This window comes from Penicillium nucicola (assembly GCF_028828085.1).
Source record: "Penicillium nucicola strain IBT 29836 chromosome Unknown utg000010l, whole genome shotgun sequence".
Classification (NCBI taxonomy): Eukaryota; Fungi; Ascomycota; class Eurotiomycetes; order Eurotiales; family Aspergillaceae; genus Penicillium; species Penicillium nucicola.
The window spans coordinates 177437-196745 of record NW_026643134.1 but is presented as its reverse complement, the minus strand read 5'-3'; the positions used below and the strand labels follow the sequence as shown (position 1 = coordinate 196745).

Genomic DNA, 19309 nt, shown 5'->3' with positions numbered 1-19309 from the left:
CCAACGCATTTTTAAGCTCCGTGGACAATGAGTACAGTAAAGAAAAAGGTCGTGTAATTGCGCGACCGGCGAATCCTGTTGAGATTTAAAAATTGCTGTAAAAAAATATTTCACAGTCAACTGGAAAATATCGTGTTTTCTTTATAGAAGATTTGGACATTTTGCGGTGATATGCCAGCAAACGGATCCAAGCTCATCAACCCCCAAATTGAACCATGTTTATCTATGAAGCAATTCTCACTCTAGCTTCTAGCTTTAATCAAATCGGCCGCCTTCTCGGCAACTGCATACACAGCAGCCTGGATGTTTCCACTTGGCTCAAGAGGGAAGATACTGGCATCCACAACTCGCAGATTTCTCGTGCCATACACCTTCAGCTCGGAGTCGACCACGCCTCCACTCTCCTGTGGCAACATGGCACACGATCCAGCGGGGTGGAAGCATGTAAACAGGCGTTCCTTGACAATCTCCTTTGCGTGGTCCAGATCGTTCAAGTCCTTTGCGTGTTCAGGCATCCGCTTTCCTGGCTTGAGGAGAGTAGAGAAGGGTGCGGTCCCCACCACACGGTCCAGGAACTGCAACTGTCTTGCCATAATCTCGAGATCAAGGGGGGGGGAGAGGAAGTTGGGATCATAAATTGGCTTATCTTCGCTCTTCGCAGAGGAGATGTGGACTGAACCGCGAGAGAATGGGTGACTGTTCAAGACCAAGATGGAGATGTAGTTTTCTGGGAGGGTCTTGGCCAAGACATCAGATATAGTTGTCTTGCCTGCGTTCATCTGGATCTGAGCAGGCATGAAGAGGTAGTGTGAGGAGGTATCTTCATTGTGGAGGAGGATCTCGCGGAGGTGGCTATATTGCACTTGTAGGCTCGCTGAAACATCTGTTCCGTCGAGGTGCGTGGAGAGTAGACCGTCAATTTGCTCTCTAGAAACAGCGCCCTTTCCATCCACAAAGGGAAGATAGGCCGTGCTGATTGGCATGCCCGACAGCGGGCCACCATTCGTCTCTTCGTAGAGTTTGATCAGTGCTTGGACGACCTCCGGATTGCGCATGATATCACCCGAGATCTGATTCTCTGCAACTTCAAAGTTGATGGTGGACAGAGCGTGGTCCTGCAGATTCTCACCTACGGCTGGGTTGTCAATAATGACTGGGATATTGTGACTCTTGAGGAGGTCTGCATTTCCTATTCCAGACAGTTCAAGCAGCTGAGGAGTGTTCAAGCTGCCTCCGCAAAGGATCACTTCTCTCTTGGCGGTGATCTGGTACTGGCCGTCCTTAGACTTGACCTGCACACCTCTTGCAATCATATCACCATCTTCTTGGGCAAGAAGAACATTTTCAACAGTTGTCTCTGTGAGCAGTCGCAGGTTTGGCCGTGCCGCAACTTCAGGAGAATAGTAAGCTGCAGCATATCCTCTTTTGCCCATCTTAGGATCAACTGTTAGAGGGCTGGTAAAGGCGCCCAGCTTTTGGCCCTGGATTGGGTCGGCATCTGTTTGCCAGCCCAATTGTTCAAATGTCCTATCCCATGATTTGTTAAACTCGCCATACACATCCGGTAGAGATACCGGGACAGGCCCATCAGAACCTTGATTTTCGGTCTTCATGTAGCGATTGGTACCAAGCAGCTCTGCTGTGGCGTCGCTGGGTGGGGTGTACGTGTGGAACTTGCGAAGATAGGGTGCCATATCCTCCGCACCCCAGCCTGCATTGCCCAGTGCCTTCCAGCTCTCGAAATTTGACGCAGTGGGATAAACGGACAAAGAAAAATTCATGGCAGAGGAACCACCAACGACACGGCCTCGTGGCTGACCAATTTGCCGGTTGTTTACATGGACCTATGTATCATTGAGCTTTGTACACGATAAAGAAACAAATGGAGCGTACCTGAGGAACACTCATATAATCCCAGTCAAAGTCTGGATTGCCATACATTGTACTCAAGAAGCCAGGAGTATCGATACGGGGATCTCCCATACGATTCGCACCAGCTTCAATGAGGAGGACATTGACAGAAGCATCTTCGCTCAGTCGGTTGGCTAGAACAAGACCGCCAATGCCTGCACCGACAATAATATAATCATATTCATCCATGTTGAACTTTTGAAGAACGATTGAAGGGTTTCAAAAAATTAATGCCAGGAAAACAACAGGGGGCAAACTTGAAGAATCCGGAATCACTCCGGCTGACGGGACAAAAAGCCCTAACCGCCTCCGAATCGCGCTTGGCAGGCCCATTTTGTTGCTTAGCCTTCTACTTAGTCTCCTGGCTAGAGCCCGACTAGAGCTGACATGGCGGGGACTGTCATTTTAACAAGGTCATTTTCTCACATTTGGCCCCAGCTAGTGTTTTAGCTTATTCCCGTGCCAATCAGAACGGGATCTCTGAATCATTCGACTCCATCGCGATCAAAAGTACGGTCTGAAGACACAGCGGCCCCTGCAGATCGATGTAAAAATGTCTGTAGCTGCTGGAATCTTTGAACTTATATCAAATGATCCTGGTCGGGTTCTTTCGCTTACTATATTCTGTCGAAGCAGATGTCATAACCTTAAACTATGCATCTATACAATGTTTTCACATTCCCCATCGTCCGCGACGGTCTTATCGCCAATACGATTCTGGTTACCGTTGCTACAATATTAGTGGCATTACGATTTGTGTCGCGCCACATTCGCAAAAGCAAAATATGGTGGGATGATGTGTTCTGCGTCGCTGCTCTGCTTCATACATATGGAATGCTTGCAATGCATTATCGCTATGCTCGCCTTGGCATGCGCCACCATATTAAGCAGATTCCACCGGAGAATACAGTGGTGATGCTGAAGATGCTCATCATATACCAACTTGTGTATTACAACGCCATGGTCCTGGCCAAATTCTCCTACCTTTTCCTCTATCTGCGCATCTTTGTCACCCCGGAGTTTCGAATATTGACGTGGGTCTGCATGGGCGCCGCTGTTGCATACTGGACTGGAAGTTTGCTCCAGATCTTCCTCCTATGTACACCCTTTCAGAGAAACTGGAATCCAACGCTACCCGGTCATTGTGGAAACCAGAATGTTGCTTTCACAACAATTGGCGTATTCAATCTTCTCACAGACTTAATGATCATGGTACTGCCCGTCCGGTTCATCTGGAAATTACAGATGTCTATCGCGACTAAGATGGCACTGTGCAGCATCTTCGGGCTGGGAATATTGTGAGTTAGCTCTATCCTCTCGAGCTGTTTTCGCAAATACTAATCATGCAGCATTTCCTCCATCACAATCATCCGTATCAAAGTCCTCACAGCAGTCGATTTCCTCGACCTCCCATACTCTATGATTTGGGCTGCCTTCTGGAGCGTTACCGAGCCGGCGCTTGCCATTGCAAATGCATGCGCACCTATGCTTCGGCCGATCCTCAAGGCTATCTTTCCATCTTTGTTCAATACTGCCAATGCTGAATACACCACTCAGCCAGTGAGTGGTCCTATTCTAAGCAAGAGTAATACGACGAAACGGATGGACGAGATGGACAGTGAATTTCCACTCACGCGATTAGAAGAATCGAGATCCAGGGACGATGACTCGTTGAACTATCATTCACAGGATGATCGTTCGCATGTTCATCATACTCCCAGGAGTGTTGTTGGTCCCAAGGGACAAGGGTTGTATACTACTTAGCTCGTTAATATCTGATATGGAAATCTTAATCCCCGATATAGCACAGTAGTCTCTGTAGAGCCTCTGAGTAGAATGACAGGCCCAAATTCCATATTTCAACCATCTCAGAGCCCAACAAGCCAAGCAAGTGATAAGTTGGCCTGACAACCAAGGCACCAACCTCCATCTCACGTGAAAGATTGCCAATCAATTTAGTTGACTCAACTTCCTATTGAAAGGGCCCCTACTCTGCTGACAATGGAAAGAATCAAATATCCAAAGATTCCAGCACTTCTCATTCTATATACAATCCATTGCCTACTTCCAGCAATCTTACTTTTAACCACGCCAAAGCGATCAAATATTCGCTACTTCTCAATTCCGGGCTCAATATGGATCGCCTACAATGCCATACATCTAGCAGCAGAGCTAGGCCCTGGTTTTATATGGTGTGAATTTGCACGTCTGACATTGACAATCGTCCTCCAATCTTTCAATTGGTTACTCTTCAACCCGAAAGACGTCTCTGATCTACCTGTCGAAGCCGGCTACGGAATTTCGCGTCTTTATTATGTTGTTCGACTGTTTTATCAGCCAAGAGGAATCAATACCCCCTGGCAAATTAGAAATGCCCCGAAGCAACCGGCTTATTATCAGCGCAGGGGTCTGACGGAACCGTCGCGAGGTCGCTTCTTGTTTCGTCAGACTGTTATTGCTGGATGGCAATATCTTGCGCTGGATCTTTTTGCTACGCTTTCCCTGAAACAGGCGTTGGAGCAGGAGAAGTATGGGGCTTTGCCTTTGGTTGTTCGGTGGGATTTGTCTGTTGAGCAATGGATTGAACGGGTCATTTCGAATTTCGTGGCTGGGTTTGTCGTCAGTCGTATTCTTATTGACTTTCACCATCGGGCTTTCTCTATCATCGTCGTTGGAGTTGGTCTTGACTCGCCGTCCAATTGTCCTCCGTTGTTTGGGAAATTTGGTGACGCTGATACATTGCGAGGGTTTTGGGCGTAAGTTTTACTCGGGCATTGGAGGCGAAGGAGAATGCTAACAAGATGTAGGAAATTCTGGCATCAATTGCTCCAACAACCGCTTACCTCTATGGCTACTTTCATCACACACGACCTACTAGGTCTACCATCCAGGTCTCTGCTTCAACGCTATACGAATGTATTCGTTGTGTTCTTCGTTTCAGGGGGACTCCATGTCGTTCTTGATTTCGTGCAAGGAATACCAATGCAGGAGTCTGGAGCCTTGATATTCTTCGCCATAGCTCCACTAGGTCTCTTGATTGAAGATGGGATCAAGGCACTTTGGAAATCATTGCATCCATCAAGCAAGGGTGTGGCCCCGACAGGGTGGCAGAATATTCTAGGTCTTCTCTGGGCGGCTACTTGGTGCAGTATTACATCCACTTGGTATTTCTATCCGCAAATGTTGAGGCCAGAAAATCAGACACTCGTTCCCTTCACTTTGGCACCTCACGTGTCACTTCCCATGTTAGCAGGGATTGTGTTGGTTGGCGGTGCTGTGACAGCATTTGTGTTCGAGGCCGAGACCTAAACCTAGGAACTCGATCATGTTACAGCATCTAGCGTCTTGAAATTGGTGTGCATCACTGTATGGGCCGAATCCGGGCTTGTTTTCTACATCCTTGTCGTATGAGTGGCAGCAAATGAAAGCCTTTAAATAGTGATTAATGAAACATACATCAGGTCGCCTATAGACGTTTTTATTCTACCCAAGAACCAGAAGATGGGCATTAGCAACAAAAGATATCAGTCGCAGCGAAAATCGGGTAGTTATGTATGTACAAAACGCAACATGCAAGAAGGGCGAGGTGAACCTAAAGCTGACCAAGGTATTTGAGGGAAGGGGGAACAGGGAAATTGAACAAGTCAAGGCGCAATGAATGCTACGTAAGAAGAAAATAAGGACAGACACGGAACCAAGTTTCCAAGGAGTATACCCGGGACAATGCAAGCAACAAGCGACAGAAATATGCATAACATACACGCTTGAATCAAGCATCGTAGCCTGTTCCATCATAGCGTCTGGCAGCGCTGTTGCTGCTTGTTGTGCGATGGAAGTCTTGGTGGCCGTCATCTCCCAGGGCTGTCTGGTACATTAAGGCTTCTTGGGGCCAGTCGTCCATAACTCCGCTGTCCTGTGTACCGGGTCGTGTTGGGTCAGCATGCGCTGTGCCAATTGTTGGCGCGTTGCTATAATCCCATCCCTGTTGGCTAGGAAGCGAGTCTCGTCCACTTGAGGGTCGCTCATTGCCGGGTGGAATAAATCCTTGTGATTGTGGCGGCAAAGACGTGTTGCCCATTTCAAAACTGAAGCGGAAGTCGCGCTCTGCGCCGGCATTGCCATCAATCTGGTCCAGCGTGTCGTAGTGTGAGTCGTCAAACTCGGTCACTAACGTAGCAGATTGAGGTTCTTTGATATGAGGCACGGCCGGATTAGGCGGCGGGACAGGGTTTGCCGCCATGTTATCGGTGGGAGTGTCAAGCTCATGTGGCATCGATGGGGGCACATCGGTATTAAACGTAGCTTGCGGGTGGATGGTTTCCTCCAGTGTCACGCCAGCGGGAGAGCGGGGAAGAGGTTCCATCTCAGGGTTCATGGTCGAGTGGCGAATGCTGTTGCCCATGGTGCTTCCAGGCTTGGAGATTCTGCTCATACGGTGCTGAGGCATTTCTCCAAATTGATTGTCGGAGCCCTCCATGTCGCGAATGCTAAATTGAGCAATCGTTCGCAGCTTCCGGGTTACCCAAGAGGCCAAAACCTTTCCACGCTGCTTCTCTCCCAGGCGGGAACGGGGGAAGTCGCCGTGAGATACGAATGCCACAATATCTGCCACGACCTGGTGCTCATTAAGAATTGCATCAACGATCACAGGGACCAGGGAGGCCAAGTATGCCTTGCGAGTGACTTCAACCACGACAACTATCAAACCACCAGCTTGGAAAATTGCGCTATAATAGATTACGTTAGTATCAAGTTGGCGACAGGAAATTCTTCAACACTCACCATCCTCCATTGACAATGTTGCGATGACACCTCTCTACAGAGGTTTCAATGTCCATCGGGAAGTGATTCAGTCCGTTGACCTCGAAGGTTTCACCAATGCTCCCAAGAAGGAACAACACCTGCATCTCAACCGGTTGACCACCAGGGCCAATTGGCCGAGTAACAGTGTGAAGGAAACCAAGATCACCGGTTCGGACGTAAGGTACACTGGGGTCACCATCCGCAACACGGCCATTCAAGCGCTCGGAGTCAAACTCTTGCTTCGATTTGTAGAATCCTTGAGCACATGCATCGGATTGAACCCAAATCTCACCATACTCACCGACATGGGCCAGTGTGCAGGTTTCCGGGTTCACAATCGCAATTTGTGTGTTGACTGGCACCATACCCGAGTCTTGCAACAAGAGCGCGGTGGGATCTGCGTCTGGATCAACAGGGTAAATGAGACCTTGACGAAGGCTGCGCAGGTCCAACCAGAGCTCAATCGGCTCAATGCACATATACGATCTTGTGGTAACCATTGGGTTGAGAACGTGGGAGTAAACAACATTGATCGCAGTGCGGTCCAAGCTGGCATTGGCAAAGTGCAGGCGTACCTTACCATCTGTGTGAAACTGTCAGTTTATAATTCCAGACTTCCATATTGCTCGTACATACAGATATCAACTCTGGGTCTCCCTTCTGCAGAGATCATCAAATTCTTCAATTCCTGAAGCTGGAAGCCCTTTCCAGCCATGGCACTCATGGCATAGTCCAGCATTTGGCTAGTGGCGTAAGTGTCCTTGATCTTATATCGAGCAAGAGTAACGAAGAGTGTCATTGGATTTTGTGCAAAGTCGACGGGTGAGACAAGATACGTGGGAGCACCTGACTCATTAGTACGGAACCCTCTTTCGAGTGAAAACAAACTTACCGACAAAGATACCCATCAAGCAGGTGTGAAGGAATCCAAGACCCAGTGTACTACGCACACTTCCAAGTACCGGTCTCGAGCTAGTCATCTGGCAAGTCTCCTTCTGAACCTTGCACATGCCCATGATAGTCTCGTGGGAGATGCTGACAGATATTCTTCGCTGGTCTGGTGTCCAATAGGTCCAAACAAGAGCTGGCTGATTCCCTTGGAGCCAAGTATCTTTCACTGTGTAACCAAGTTCACGACATCCGTGAGATTGCTTGGAAGGTTTTGTGGTGTTGTAAATTGCAGGAACGCCAATATGAAGAACTTGAGCGGATTGCTTGATATGCTGAGAGACAAGCTTTTGTCTCATGACATGGTCAACTTCCGTATTGACGATGATCGCTTTAACGTTGAAATCACTGATTATGTGCAAAAATGCAGGGGCGTCCTCGGAAAGACGGTTCTGATCAATGGGCGCCATGGGGATGACAACAGCACCCAAGCAGAAGCATGCATGAATAGCATATATGTAGTCTTCCGAGTGTGTGTACATCAAAACGAGGTGATCTCCTGGTCGCACCTTGACCTTGTTCTTCAGGTAGGTGGCCACTGCAGAGACCTTCAAATCAAACTTCTTCCAAGTGATACCCTTTCCTTCCTTTCCGCGGCCATCAATAGAGCAGTAAGCCAGCTCTTCGGCTTGACGAGAGACACGCCAATGTAGAAGGTCGACGATCGTATTGAAGTTGTTCAATGGGGTTGATGTGCGGTCATCCATCACAACGTCACGGTAGTCAACACCCGAATATTGCTTCTCCTGGTATGCAAGCATGTCCTGTCGGGATGACAGGGCAAGAGGAGACCAAATACCTCCCTCGGGGTCAACGCCAATAGGCAAATTCATCACGGACCGCTCAACGCCAAACTTGACGTGCACTGCTTGCAACATGCCGGCGTCAAAGTCTTTGCGACAGAGCATGTTCCCGATCTCTTGTCTGCCATTCTTGGTGACACGGGGGAGAGTATTAGGTGCTGTTAGAAGAACACAGTATACCCGAAGGTGATGCTCCTGGTACAAGACCTCCATACACCTGTCTGCCAATGAATCCAGAAGGACCGAATCAAGCTGCCTTGGTGGACCACCAGAAGTTGTTGGAGCCGTCGAAGCTGAATATGACTCCAAAACAATAACTGGAAGATGTTCTTCGTTGACAAACACATCAAAGGCAGTGCAGTCATGAATCTTTGGTACCTTCTTGAGGATACTGACAGTCAAGTGTTGAACGAAGAAGTATCGGTGTTCGACAATTTCTTGGCCGTGCTCAACCCACTCCACCTTTTGACGAAGTCGGTCTTCATAGAGACCAAGTACAAACAGTCTGCCCTCAATCACACAGCCAAGCAAGCCAGTGCGCAGGAACTCGGGTTCCACTAGGATAGGAGTTGGGTTGGCCTCTTCAAACTTATAGGGGCGAGCATGGAAAATAGTCTCGGTGTGCTTAGGCAATGCCCAGAACCCACCAGATAGAGAAGGCGAGTCGACCCAAATCTCACCCACCACATTTGGCGTACAAAGTAGATTGGTCTCGGGGTCAACCACAGCGAGAGTTGCGTCAGGAATTGGATAGCCAAAGGCCCCAACTCGGACAGCATGAGGCATACTGCTGGCATACTTCCGAGCATCCTCGCCCATGGCAAGCACAACGACTTCATTGCTCTTCAAGGCCTCCTTGTCGAGAAGAACTTCACTGAGTTCGTTCTTGTCGCTCTTCTTGGGTGCAGAGACACGTGCTCCACCGCCTAACAGACTACTTCCGAAACCAGTGTTCTGCTCCGACTTGGCAAGGCTCGAATCTTCCTTCTTGTCATCGTCACGGCTGGCAGGATCCATTTCGTGTGTCAAAGCACAGCCCATGCGCTCTTCGCCGCCCAGCCAATCGCGCATACTGATGACCATGCCTCCATGTTCTGGCAAGCACAGCATAGGGGCAACGATTTCTCTAGCCCGGGGGTTTCTCATTGGACGAAGCCATCTGTCTGCCAGGATTTCATGGAATTCGGGGTCGAGAGTAAGAGTATCGATCAAACAAATTTTAACGCTGCTGAAATTAGGCTCCGAGTTCTTCTTGAAATGTCTGGTAGACATCGGATCTTGCTGGTAGTTGTATGTGGCAATCTTCAAGCCAGAGTAGTCGGTTGCCATGACTGTAGCCTTGTACTTGGTGATAAGGTGAGCATAGAGACCGGGTGTCTCAACAGCTTGGTTCTCATGCCACACAGTCGTGTGCCCACCGTACACAGTGAATAGGATGGCAATGATCATACCAATCCCTTGTCTTGGGTCGAGATAACTGATGATGGTTTCGCCCTTGGTTCCATATTGCCTCGCGCTTGACTCTGTGGGTACAGTAGAGATAATTGCACTCAAACATGCCATCTGATGCATGATTGTCCGGTGGCTCATCACGACGCCACGCATGTCACCCGTGGGAGCACGGGCAAACTCAATGTATGCCAGGTCGGGGACCTGCAGAGCTGGCGTCTCATCCTTCTTCTTCGGATGAAAGCTGCCGAACTCGTTTGTTTTCCACCATTCAACACCTCGTGGCCAATTCAACTTTTGGGCTGTAATGTCACGTTGGAAGTTCTTTAAATTGTTTTCCGTGGTCAAAGCCAGGTGGGCCTGCGTCGATGTGAGCACAACGTTGAGACTTGTATAGTCATCCAAGCTGTTGATAGGCACTGCAACAACTCCTGCAATGAAGCAACCCATGAGAGCAACCGCAAATTCGATGATCTCAGCCTCGCGGTAAATTAGAGCAACTCGGTCTCCGCGGTAGAGATTACTTTTATCGCGAATGACTTGGGCAACCTTCTCCGCACGGCTAGAAAGTTTCTCCCAGGTTATGGATGCAATTTCCTTGCCTTTGGGGTCCAGTACCCAATAAGCCGGCTGCTTTGGGTGGGCTCTAGCGCGGTGGCGTAATACCGTGGGTAGGTTGTCAAAGTTGGCCATCGGTATATTCTTGTCATGCGGGTCGTTTAGTGCAAATGGAATCTCTCGAGGCTCAAGAGGTTGAAGATGCTCAATCGCCGGCCCATGCTGCAGTTCATGTGCGGGGATTAATGGCGGCGCCATGTTTGCTGTGGGTGAAAAGGCCTCTCCAGACTGAGAGTAGCGGTGGAAGCCACCTCCATAGCTATCCCTATAGTCATCATGCTGTTGCCCCGCAAAATCGGAAAAATATCCCTGTTGGGAATCGAGCATTGTCGACTGTCTTGTAGGCCCACCGGATCCAGGATCGTAATACCCCATGCCATCGTCCGCATATTCAGCCTGTGCGTACTCCGGTTGGGTGTATTCGGCCTGCGACACATACTCGGGTTGGGAGTTGGGGTTGAACGCGTAGTTTTGGCTCATTAATGTTGCGGTTCTGGAGTTATCCGGACCTTGCGAGCCGGGGATCGGTGGCCTTGGAAGGAACAAAGAGTCGTAAGATCCTACTGAGGGCATCCGATTCTGAGCTTGGAGCATTCCTGCGCTATCTCTGTCATGGGACCCCGAAGATGCCAAGGATGGATCATGTGTATCTATACCAGCACCATATCCGAGGCCTCCGCTTTTCGTGTCATCGTAGCCACCTGAGTAGGTGGGGGATTTGATATGTTGTGAAGAATCGGCAGTCGGCGGGCGAACACTCAGAATAGCCGGCGGAGCCATAGATCCGGACGCGGAGCCATCTTGAAGGGAATTGGCGTGGGCATTGATGTCAAGAGGCTTATTTGGACCGAGAAACTGGGAAAGCAGGACAGTTCGTCGCTTTTGGTATCTTTGATGTTGTTAGCCATCCATCTTATGCTGTTGTGAGACTCCGCATTGCGCAAATGACAGTCCTCGTGTCTCGAAGCCAATCTAATTGTGGTGATGGGGATCGTGTCCAAGCAAGGTACTGTCGCGTGTCTTACCCTTTCTCGGTGATATCGCCCTCCTGTTACAACGTGTGAGCGAAGAAATTGACAAGCGCACGCCAACACATACCTCCAATTCCCGATCTAGGGTCCGCAAAGCGGCCTGGAGCTCAGGGGACTCTTCCGCCATTGGGACAGATTATCGAAATGCCTCACTTCGGGGTAGCGTAGAAATGCGGGGGGGAATGGTTTCAAGAGGGACTCAAGGACGCCTCATCGCATGGACGTCTCACGGGTACCAGAGGTATTTGAAGGACAGAGTCAACTTTGCGGAGAATCGCCTGGTCGCAAATAGTCGTTTTAGCCGGGGAAGATCAATTGTCTGTCTCCGCAAGGCCGCAACGTCACCCGCTAACGCTGAGGGCGGTCAGACGAACCGAGTGGACATGTAGTAACTTGAGACACGTAAGTTCTGTGATTTGCTCAGATATAAATGTATAAATAGGATGTTTGATATTGTAGAACATGTCTCATATCTAGTTATGCTTGTGTTCTACTGCTCAATCTTGATGCTCTGTTTTTAGATTCACATAGCGTGGCTGTCAGGTACCGTCTCGTGTTTTAATTTGGGCAATAAATGCCGAGGACAAGTGTACCTAGTAGTTGAAAATCCAGTCGCCATTGTTTGGTATGGATATACTATGGATATTGGGAGGTGAGGTACATGTATGAAAGGAAATAGGGTATTGTATACAAATTTCCCCAGGATGAAACTGATCGCCAGAGAGTCCGTGCCTGAGGTGTCATACATAAGACACCAAGGCAGCAAGGCAGCAAGGCAGCAAAGTACCAGTCATCACATCAGGTGACTCCACAGGCTGCCCTAAATCACATGACCCCCGCACAACCTAAGCGAGTCCACCAATTTCCTTCGTGGATAACCGGAACCTCATCGACGTTCAATCACCAAACGACAACCCGGTCAATTTTCCCACGAACCCCTCCGAACAGTCAACATGTCCGACAACGGGGACGTCGAGGTCGCCGCCTTTTCCGTCCTTCCCAAGGAGGTTTTGGCCGAGCAGGGCAGCATCAAGCTGTTCAACAAGTGGAGCTACGATGATGTCGAGATCCGTGATATCTCCCTGACGTGAGTGCTTCTCTGCGATCCTCTGTGCGCCAGGTGAATTTCTGTTGTGTGCGAGAAGAAGCGATACGAATTTGGAGGATTGTGCAAGATTTTTTGGCTGGAATAAGGGAATCTCGAAATGTCTGAACGCAGGACCACAACACACGCCACAGGACGAATTTTTTTTTCATCGCACATCGCACACAACAGGATCGCATCAGCGCATTGGAGGAATTGCAATTGCATGGATATCAAATTTGCAGAGGTGCTGACCCGCCATCACAGCGACTACATCCAGATCCGCTCCCCTGTCTACCTCTCCCACTCCGCTGGTCGCTATGCTGCCAAGCGTTTCCGCAAGGCTCAGTGCCCCATCATCGAGCGTCTCACCAACTCGCTCATGATGAACGGCCGCAACAACGGAAAGAAGCTCTTGGCTGTCCGCATTGTCGCTCACGCTTTCGAGATCGTACGTGTCGCTTCACCCTAATTGCAAGTCTCCGTCACTAACCTTCTATTCTGCAGATCCACATCATGACCGACCAGAACCCTCTCCAGGTCGCCGTTGACGCCATCGTCAACTGCGGTCCCCGTGAGGACAGCACCCGTATCGGTTCCCAGGGTACCGTCCGTCGCCAGGGTATGTAACAAATTATTTCGCCACTTTTCTCAGTTTACTAACCCTATGTGCAGCCGTCGATGTGTCTCCTCTCCGCCGTGTGAACCAGTCCATCTCTCTGCTCACCATCGGTGCTCGCGAGGCCTCTTTCCGCAACATCAAGAGCATTGCTGAGTGCCTTGCTGAGGAGCTGATCAACGCCGCTAAGGGTTCTTCCAACTCCTACGCCATCAAGAAGAAGGACGAGCTCGAGCGTGTCGCCAAGAGCAACCGGTAAAGGGGTTGTGTTGGATTTGTTCTCCGTTTGGTCCTCTGTTTACGATTACTGGAATGGACGGGGGGTTTTAACCGGGATTCAATGGATTTGCATGCATCTGCAGGACTGTACATATCATACAGTCAAGGAGAAGGCTCGATCTAAAAAGGGAACGAAATCGGATGTCTTTCTTCAGTAGTTGAGATGCGATCATGAAGACCTTTGGTTGTAATGACCAATTTCCTAAGAAAAAAAAATTTCTTGACTTCAATTGGAATCGAGCAATTATATTCTGTAGTCTGTAAACCGTTAAGGCCCAGTCTCAAATGTTGGAGCATTGGACTTGTGTTTGATAAGTTCTAGCCTGACTTTTGATATTGAGATTTTCTGTCGCTTATCGATACGGAGAAAAAAAGTTTCGGACCTGGAGTCGGCCGTCCGCCAAACACATCTTCTCCAACCACCCTTCTTCTCATTCTAATACTGCGAAGATGGTGAAACGCAAGCTTGGAGCCTTGGAAAAGGTCGAGGCTGATCTGTATGTGCTTTTTTCCCGTCGATGCGCCCGTCGATCAGAGCTTTCAGTCCGAGATACTAACGTCGTTGGTTTGCGCTCTGCAGGCCCAATTTGCAACACAAGATTCGCAAGGATCCCAAGTAAGTTGATGAAGAGTTCTCATGCGTTTGATTCATGCTAGATCGGGGCTAATTTTGCTTCGCGCTTCTCAGGTCCTATATTGAAGATTTCCGCGCTCAACACTACCAATATGAATCCCACCGCGAGATCTTCATGGCCTCGCCCTCGTCCGCTACGGATACCGGTGTGATCTCTCTGCGTGATCTTATTGATTTCATCTCCCATGTGGCCGACTGCTATCCCGATATCCTGAAGGACTTCCCCCAACAGCTTATTGACATGCTCATGCAGCACCACCTTGTGTTGGAGACTGAGTTGCGCGAAAAGCTGGTTGGAAGCCTGGTTCTTTTGAAGAAGAAGGATGTCATTGACTCCGCCACGTATGTCGGCTCTCCTACCAATTCCCTACTTTTGTTCTAACAATCTTCAGCCTTCTGCACACTCTCTTCCCCATTCTTGTCGCCACACCCAGCAAGACTCTGCGTGCTTTGTTGTTCCAGAAAATCCTTTCGGAGCTTCGCACTTCGAATTCCAAGACCACCAACCACAAGCTGAACCGGACTATGCAAACCGTTCTCTTCAACTTGGTCACATCTGATCGTACATCGTCTAAAGGTCTCTGGGCCATCAAGATTACTCGAGAGTTATGGAAGCGCCAAATTTGGACTGAGGCCAAGGCCGTTGAGATCATGAAGGAGGCTGCTTTGTCTGAGAACGAAAAGGTTATCATTGGTGGTGTCCGTTTCTTCCTTGGTGGTGACAAGGAGCGTGAGGACATGGAGGATGAAGACAGTGACGAGGAGGCCGTCAGCGTCGGTCAAGTCAAGCACCAACTTACTATCAACAAGAAGACTCGCAAGAAGGCTCGTGCCGCCGAGAAGGCCATCAAGTCAGTCAAGGCCAAGGAGAAGAAGAAGAACCAGCCCCATCCTCTCAACTTCTCCGCTCTTCACTTGCTGCACGATCCTCAAGGATTTTCGGAGTCTATGTTCTACAAGCATCTCCAGAACCAAAAGTCTAAGCTGAACTTGGAACAGAAGCTCCAAGTTCTCCAGTTGGTGTCTCGTCTCGTGGGTCTGCACCAGTTGCACATCATGCCTCTCTACTCCTACTTCCAAAAGTACCTTACTCCCCGTCAACCATCTGTGACTTCATTCTTGGCTTCTCTGGCCCAGGCCTCCCACGACTTGGTTCCTCCTGATGTCCTCGAGCCCCTTATCCAAAAGATTGCCAACGAGTTTGTGTCTGAAGCCTCAGCCGGTGAGGTTGCCACTGCTGGTCTCAACGCTATTCGTGAGATCTGTGTGAGACAGCCTCTGGCCATGGACGAGACATTGCTGCAGGATCTTGTCATGTACAAGAAGAGTAAAGACAAGGGTGTCATGATGGCCTCCAAGGGTCTTCTCAGTCTTTTCCGTGACGTTGGAGCGCAGATGCTCAAGAAGCGTGACCGTGGTAAGGAAGCTTCTATGGGTCTGCGCGCTGGCACCAAGCAAGAAAGACGTTTCGGTGAGCAGCAAGCCGGTGGCATCGAGGGTCTGGAACTCTTGGCCAAGTGGAAGGATGAGGAGCGCCGCAAGAGGAACGTGGAGAAGGGCCTTCCCTCAGACGCTGAAGAAGATGATGAGGAGGCCGACTGGGCCGCCTGGAACGTCGAAGATGATGACGACAGTGATGACTCGGGTGAATGGATCAATGTGGAGGAGGATGTTGAGATCGAAATGAGTGATTCCGAGGATGAAGGAAAGGCGCCACCCTCAAAGAAGGCCAAGGCAGATGCCGAGGCTGAAAAGAAGGACAGTGAAGAGCAGGCTGAGAAGGAGGCCGAGAAGGAAGAGGAAATGGATTTCATGAAACTGGCCACCACCCGCATCCTCACACCCGCTGATCTTGCTAAGCTCGCTGAGCTCCGCACCCAAGCATCTGTCGATGCTCTCCTACCAGGCAACAAGGGCAAGCGTGCTGCTCCTTGGACTTCTCGTCACACCGATGATCCTCTGACTGCTCACGAGATTGAGGGTCTTGCTGCTCTGTCTGCTGCTAAGGCCACACGTGAGGAGAAGATTGCCCACGCCAAGGAAGGTCAGCCCGACCGCTCTGAGCGTAAGTCTAAGGAGGCTAGACGTAAGGAGCGCAAGGAGGAGCAAGGCAAGAGTTCTACCAACAAGGAGAAGGCTCGCCGCAAGAACTTCCTCATGACGTTGGGTAAGGCCCGCAGCAAGAACAAGAGAAGTTTGGTGGAGACTCGGGCCGTACTCAAGGCTCATCATGATCGTGCCAAGCGTGGTGGAAAACGTGGAAATATTGGTCAATGAAAGAGTTGATGTCTTGTCATGTTTCAAAAATAATGATTGTTCGTTATACATTTGCTGTCTCTTCTGACATTGATATGTTCGTCCAAGCATAGGATATATAGTACTATTATCGGCGTATTTATGAATCTACATTGGCTTCTAACATATGATGCTGCATCATATTGTAGAGTAGCAACTGTTGAATAACTTACAATCCCCTCCACCGGATTGGCTATACTTCACTATGTCACGTGCTCGCTATGCCACATTGGGACTAATTGAACGTCTAGTCGCGCGTCCCGCGTCGAGTCGCGTTGCCCAGCGACCATCGCTCATTCTTTTTCTTTCCTCCACCCCTCCCTCACCTACCATACGTCACACCTGCAGCGCAATTAGTTGAACCACGATCGAGCCAGCTCAATATCTCTCGCCTCCCAAAGACAATTTTTCAGTTGTCGTCACAATGCCGTCCCTCGCGGCCTCCAACCCATCGAAGAGTACGCTGTCAAAGAAGCGTCGCTTCCAACCTCCTATCACGGGATACTTCACGGCCGCTTCTCCGCCAGTGCCTACAGAGACACCTGCCGTTTCACACCACCACCATTACTCCGCTGCGACATTTTCTGCCACACCTGTTGTTCCGGCCAAAGTGCAGTCTTCTCTCCTTTCCGTCGGAATGCGGGTCCGCAAGTCTGTTGCAGAAGGATATAGAACCCACATGGCTAAGGCTGAAGAAAAAGTCCCACTTTATGCAGGTGTCGCTCAGACCCCCGCTGCTCAACCTTGCAGCCACGAGCTTACTCCTTTCTCGGGTTCTACCAAACGCCCATTTGACCATGATGAATACCTCGTGAATGATGATGGAGATGCCTTTTCCATTCCACCGAGTAGTCAGGAGTCTACCTCTTCATATCAGGAGACACTGGGTGGTCAAAAAAGAGCTTTGAATTTTGACAGTGACATGCTTGACGAGGAAGATTACTATCCACAATCCCACAATTTCAATGACGAGCCCTGGCAAGATAACTTGTCCGCAGTGGGACAAAGTCGTCGCATTCTTGCTGTGCGTCGCAATATGACCCAGCAGCCTGTTACGGACCTGGATGACTTTGAGGAGGCTTCTTTCCTTCGCCGCAGGGAAGAAGTCGATGCAGATTATTCACGTATGGACTGTGCTTAGGCTTTGGTTCCCCTTGGCACGTTTGTTTCTCTTTAGCCACTGTGTGGCATGCTACAATATCCCTTGCTTCTCTCCAAGTCTGATTGGCTTGATCTACCACGTTGTATTATATACCCTTGCTCCTCTATGTTGTACCATATCATCCATATCATCCTGTATCATTATCCGCCATCTACGTTGTGCGGTTTGAACATGCTCTTCAAAGCCCAAGTTGGCATTATCGTAAGTCCCGTTGTATTTTCGAATAAGCCTCAAAAAACGAAAGTGGCCGTCCATGCAAACTATCCAAATAAACGCCCGATATAGAAAATGTAAACCAACAACCCAGCCCACCCTCAACCAAATAACCATTTTCTCCAACTTTGCCTCCAAGGCTTCCAAGTCCCCCCAAACCGATGATTGATACAAGCATGATGGCTATTGAATCCCTCAGATCCACTATGCCTCTGCCCATTCCCCCAAGCATTCAAAGGGAGAACACACAACCCCCCAAGCATCTTCCCACTGCTCGTCTCACTCTCATCAACACAAAGTGTTTCCTGGAGCTGATGAAATGGCGCCCACGTCACCCGCTGCACAGGAAGCGCTGAAGAAGAAGAGATCAAATCGCCCAATTCTTCATCCGCATCCATGGATTTTTGAATAAGTCGGTGATCGGATGGCAATGTCTCCGACAGAATGTCTAGAACCGTATCGGTGAAAACACCCGGTCCGGTTATCTCCAGTGTGGTCATTTCGTTATATCGTGCGCCCCAGATGTGGCTTTGTGCGATGTGCTGTTTTGTGTGTGAAAGGACACGCACGATCACTTCTCGGAGGATTGGGCTGAATCGCTGTGGTGCGTACATCGTGTATTGTAGGAATCCGTACCTTCGTACCCAGTGCCAGTCGTGCATTTTCTCGGTGGAGGCGAAAGGTTCATCGATTTCTATGCCTACTACCAGGGATATGTTTCTGTTGGTCATGGCCGTGTTGGGGCCCTGGTTGAAGAGTGTGTTTTGCATTGCGGGACAGGTCTTTATGCTTGTTGCTGGGTAGACGTCGATGTCTGCGTAGTAGCCGCCATGGTACCAGAGGATTAGATAGCGGAGAAGATCGCCGCGAAGGACATAACCAGGATAGGATTTGTACAGATACTCCAAGTCTGGGATTGAGGCGAGGGTTTCGGTGATGAATTTGTCTGCCCATTTGGCGTTCACGAGCTAGCTCGGTGTTAGTCTGGGTCCATGATGGATGGTTCATGCTGTGAGTATCTCACTGAATAATTCCACTCTGCGTTCTTCTTCTCAAATTGAAGAGAATCCTCGCCGCGCTTATCGTTGTCCATCAACATAATCTGCCACACTGTATCCGGAGCTCCGATATCTCCGCGGAGTTGGCCCTCAATCTCGAGGTCGTGTAGTGCATTCGAGATTTTGATCTCATATTCATAGTTGGGATTCGTTCGAAATGGCGACTGGTGGAGATACCAAGGTCGGTCCTGGGAACGCTCAAACCGGGCATCCGGTCTGGTGCTTGGCAGTAGAAATTCGAATATCACAAATAGAACCACGACAGCAACCAGCAGGGCTGATCGCTGTCTGTTCAGAGACCCCAGATATGAGCGGTGCCTCATGGTGAGTGGTAAAAAAGATCAAAGCCATGGGAGGGGAGAAAGGTGAAACGCGGAATTGAGCATTTCCCCATTTGGGGAG

General features: G+C 49.6%; 7 protein-coding genes across 7 annotated transcripts; 4 read left to right on the top strand and 3 right to left on the bottom strand.

The window, feature by feature from the left end:
• Positions 1-242: 242 nt before the first annotated feature.
• Positions 243-2100, bottom strand: N7511_008597 (GMC family oxidoreductase; the record flags this gene model as incomplete). The annotated part of the gene is made up of 2 exons (XM_057130974.1): positions 243-1844; positions 1894-2100. The coding sequence occupies 2 exons, from the start codon at positions 2098-2100 to the stop codon at positions 243-245; spliced, it is 1809 nt and encodes a 602-aa protein (XP_056978962.1).
• Positions 2101-2565: 465 nt separating this feature from the next.
• N7511_008596 (uncharacterized protein) lies at positions 2566-3675 on the top strand (the record flags this gene model as incomplete). The annotated part of the gene is made up of 2 exons (XM_057130973.1): positions 2566-3209; positions 3261-3675. 2 exons carry the CDS (start codon positions 2566-2568, stop codon positions 3673-3675), a joined length of 1059 nt encoding a protein of 352 aa, XP_056978961.1.
• Positions 3676-5680: 2005 nt separating this feature from the next.
• Positions 5681-11690, bottom strand: N7511_008595 (putative AMP binding domain protein; the record flags this gene model as incomplete). The annotated part of the gene is made up of 6 exons (XM_057130972.1): positions 5681-6638; positions 6694-7297; positions 7351-7560; positions 7607-11421; positions 11558-11580; positions 11631-11690. 6 exons carry the CDS (start codon positions 11688-11690, stop codon positions 5681-5683), a joined length of 5670 nt encoding a protein of 1889 aa, XP_056978960.1.
• Positions 11691-12516: 826 nt separating this feature from the next.
• Positions 12517-13525, top strand: N7511_008594 (40S ribosomal protein uS7; the record flags this gene model as incomplete). Its single annotated transcript, XM_057130971.1, has 4 exons — positions 12517-12650; positions 12915-13098; positions 13155-13269; positions 13323-13525. 4 exons carry the CDS (start codon positions 12517-12519, stop codon positions 13523-13525), a joined length of 636 nt encoding a protein of 211 aa, XP_056978959.1.
• Positions 13526-13995: 470 nt separating this feature from the next.
• N7511_008593 (SDA1 family protein) lies at positions 13996-16456 on the top strand (the record flags this gene model as incomplete). The annotated part of the gene is made up of 4 exons (XM_057130970.1): positions 13996-14042; positions 14126-14161; positions 14234-14521; positions 14572-16456. The coding sequence occupies 4 exons, from the start codon at positions 13996-13998 to the stop codon at positions 16454-16456; spliced, it is 2256 nt and encodes a 751-aa protein (XP_056978958.1).
• Positions 16457-16898: 442 nt separating this feature from the next.
• Positions 16899-17615, top strand: N7511_008592 (uncharacterized protein; the record flags this gene model as incomplete). The annotated part of the gene is made up of 1 exon (XM_057130969.1): positions 16899-17615. One exon carries the CDS (start codon positions 16899-16901, stop codon positions 17613-17615), a length of 717 nt encoding a protein of 238 aa, XP_056978957.1.
• Positions 17616-17950: 335 nt separating this feature from the next.
• N7511_008591 (uncharacterized protein) lies at positions 17951-19230 on the bottom strand (the record flags this gene model as incomplete). Its single annotated transcript, XM_057130968.1, has 2 exons — positions 17951-18817; positions 18874-19230. 2 exons carry the CDS (start codon positions 19228-19230, stop codon positions 17951-17953), a joined length of 1224 nt encoding a protein of 407 aa, XP_056978956.1.
• Between the last annotated feature and the right edge of the window lie 79 nt (positions 19231-19309).